Source organism: Rutidosis leptorrhynchoides, chromosome 10 (assembly GCF_046630445.1).
Source record: "Rutidosis leptorrhynchoides isolate AG116_Rl617_1_P2 chromosome 10, CSIRO_AGI_Rlap_v1, whole genome shotgun sequence".
NCBI lineage: Eukaryota > Viridiplantae > Streptophyta > Magnoliopsida > Asterales > Asteraceae > Rutidosis > Rutidosis leptorrhynchoides.
In genome coordinates, this window is record NC_092342.1 from 329,236,949 (window position 1) to 329,239,163 (window position 2,215).

Below are 2,215 nucleotides of genomic sequence, written 5' to 3' on the forward strand. Positions count from 1 at the left end.
CGTCAAGTCGGAAATTGAAATTTTTAAAGAAGTCAAACTAGATATCCTAAGTCAAAAAGCTAGGGTTATGACAGGTAGCGTATCCCCAATCGCCATGCTCTGTCTTTATGTTGTGTTAAAAATTATGTGGTCGGAAACTTGTATTTTATATGAAAGTCGTAAAACGGCCGATGTGGGTCCGGTGTCGTAAAACTCATTTTATTATTGGAACGTGTTAGTTTTAACTAATATTAAATGTTGTAAAAACCATTTTGTCTAAAAGTGTCGGCAAGTGAGAGATCATTAAACACAAAAATGGAAAATCCGGACAGAAGCTGTTGGGCTCTGTGCGCGCCGCGCACAGCAAGGGTTGCTCGCCGCGCACCCTTCTGTAATAAAAAAAATATTTTGCGTATTCGGTTGGATAACAGATTGGGTCGTTACATATTGTTATATCCAAATAATAATCATGGGTGGATTTACTCTAGGGCAACCGAAATCAGTTGCACCCAATGACTTTTTTTTATGTATTTACATATAAGAGTTTTTTTTTTTTTTTTTTTTTGAAAAGCAAGAAATTTTATTTATATAATGGATAATTACAGGCCCTATAAATTCTATACAATACGATGATATCGGATATAAAAATGGCAACTTCATGAATAAGGCAAAGATTTTGGCACCGCGGAACTTGATACTTTACGTTGGATAGGAATAACCGAACAGTACCGACTTTGCGGTGACAAAGTTGATTAATACTACCCATTTAACCAAGTGACAAAATGTAAGACCTATCCATGAAGAAGCGTGGACACAATAGGGACCGTCTTAGTCGTGATGCAAATAAGCCAATGCCCGTTCTTTGTTGAACCGAGGTGTAGGATGACGGATTGATGAGCCATTGATGCCAATCGATTGTAGATTTCTTTGATCTTTTGGATATCCAAGTGTATGTTTGTGATTGGATTTCGGTTAAAATTGTAGCTACACACCATTCTTTTTTGCTAAAAACATTGAGGTTCCTATGTTTCCAAAGTATGTATGAAGAGGCCCATTTAGTGGCTTTCCATATATGTGAACCAGTTTTCGACGTAGTGAACGGTTGCTCCGAGATGGTTATGTCGTTAATGGTGGTGAGGGTGTTAGAAGGAAGGTTCCACCAATTTAGTATAGATAGCCATACACTTGATGTTTTCGGATAAAGAAAAAGGATGTGTTCAATGGTTTCAATGTGTGACTTGCATAATGGGCAAAGAAGTGAGTTGAGATCAATATTACGCTTGTCTAGTTCAATGCGAGTGGGAATTCTAACATAAATTAATCTCCAGATGAATATGTTATTTTTTTGAGGTAAAAGTTTGTTTTTAAGGGTTTTGAAAGTGTGTTGTGGAGTGGCGAGTTTGGTGTTGTCGAGGATGGAAGCAAGTTTCTTTGTTGTGAACATACCATCTTTGTCTAAGGACCACTTCCAAGTGTCAGGTTTATCGGTTAAATTAATGGTGGATATAAGATTGTTGAGTTCCGTTAATTCGTTAAGGGTACGTCCATGTGGATTTCTAGACCAATTCCACAAACCGATGGTTGTAGAGTTTTGTGTCGTGATACGATCAGCAACCAGAGCATGTTTGTTGCTTTCGAGCATGTATAGTCTTCTAAATTGATTGCAGAATTTTTCGGTACCACACCAAGTGTCGTGCCAAAATTTGGTTTCGGTGCCATTTCCAATGCATTTGTTGATAGAATGGGTGAAGTTTGTCCCGAGGTTGTCTGTGATATGACCAGCCTTGATTATTTCATTCCAAATGGTGCAACCTGAAACATTTCTAGATAAATCATTAGCGCAACCATTTTATTGAAGGGTTAAAGCCAAAAATAGGCTACAAACTTACACAAGTGTACCGATGTCGCCCACAAACTCATTTATGTCCTACTGTTGTGACGCCCCGTACTAAATCATCATGTACAGACCATCAACAACAGGATCATTACAAGGTCAAATACTATATGCGTTTTCAAAACAAGTTGCATTCATGATAAAAGGTGACGTCATAAACAACGTCAAATGTTTTACATCTACAAGTATGCTTCAATGAACGGAAGCAAATAGTAGTAGTACGTGACCCTTAGGTCGTTACAAATCATAGTTTCAAAAGTAATTAAAGTTATGAATGCAAGATAAACAGTTCATGCGGTGATAACTCTAGAGCAGCGGGTGTCTACAGCAAGACTAGTACAC

General features: G+C 37.8%; 1 protein-coding gene across 1 annotated transcript; it reads right to left on the reverse strand.

The window, feature by feature from the left end:
* Positions 1-745: 745 nt before the first annotated feature.
* Positions 746-1,621, reverse strand: LOC139871341 (uncharacterized). Its single transcript, XM_071859062.1, has one exon. The coding sequence runs from the start codon at positions 1,619-1,621 to the stop codon at positions 746-748; it is 876 nt and encodes a 291-aa protein (XP_071715163.1).
* Between the last annotated feature and the right edge of the window lie 594 nt (positions 1,622-2,215).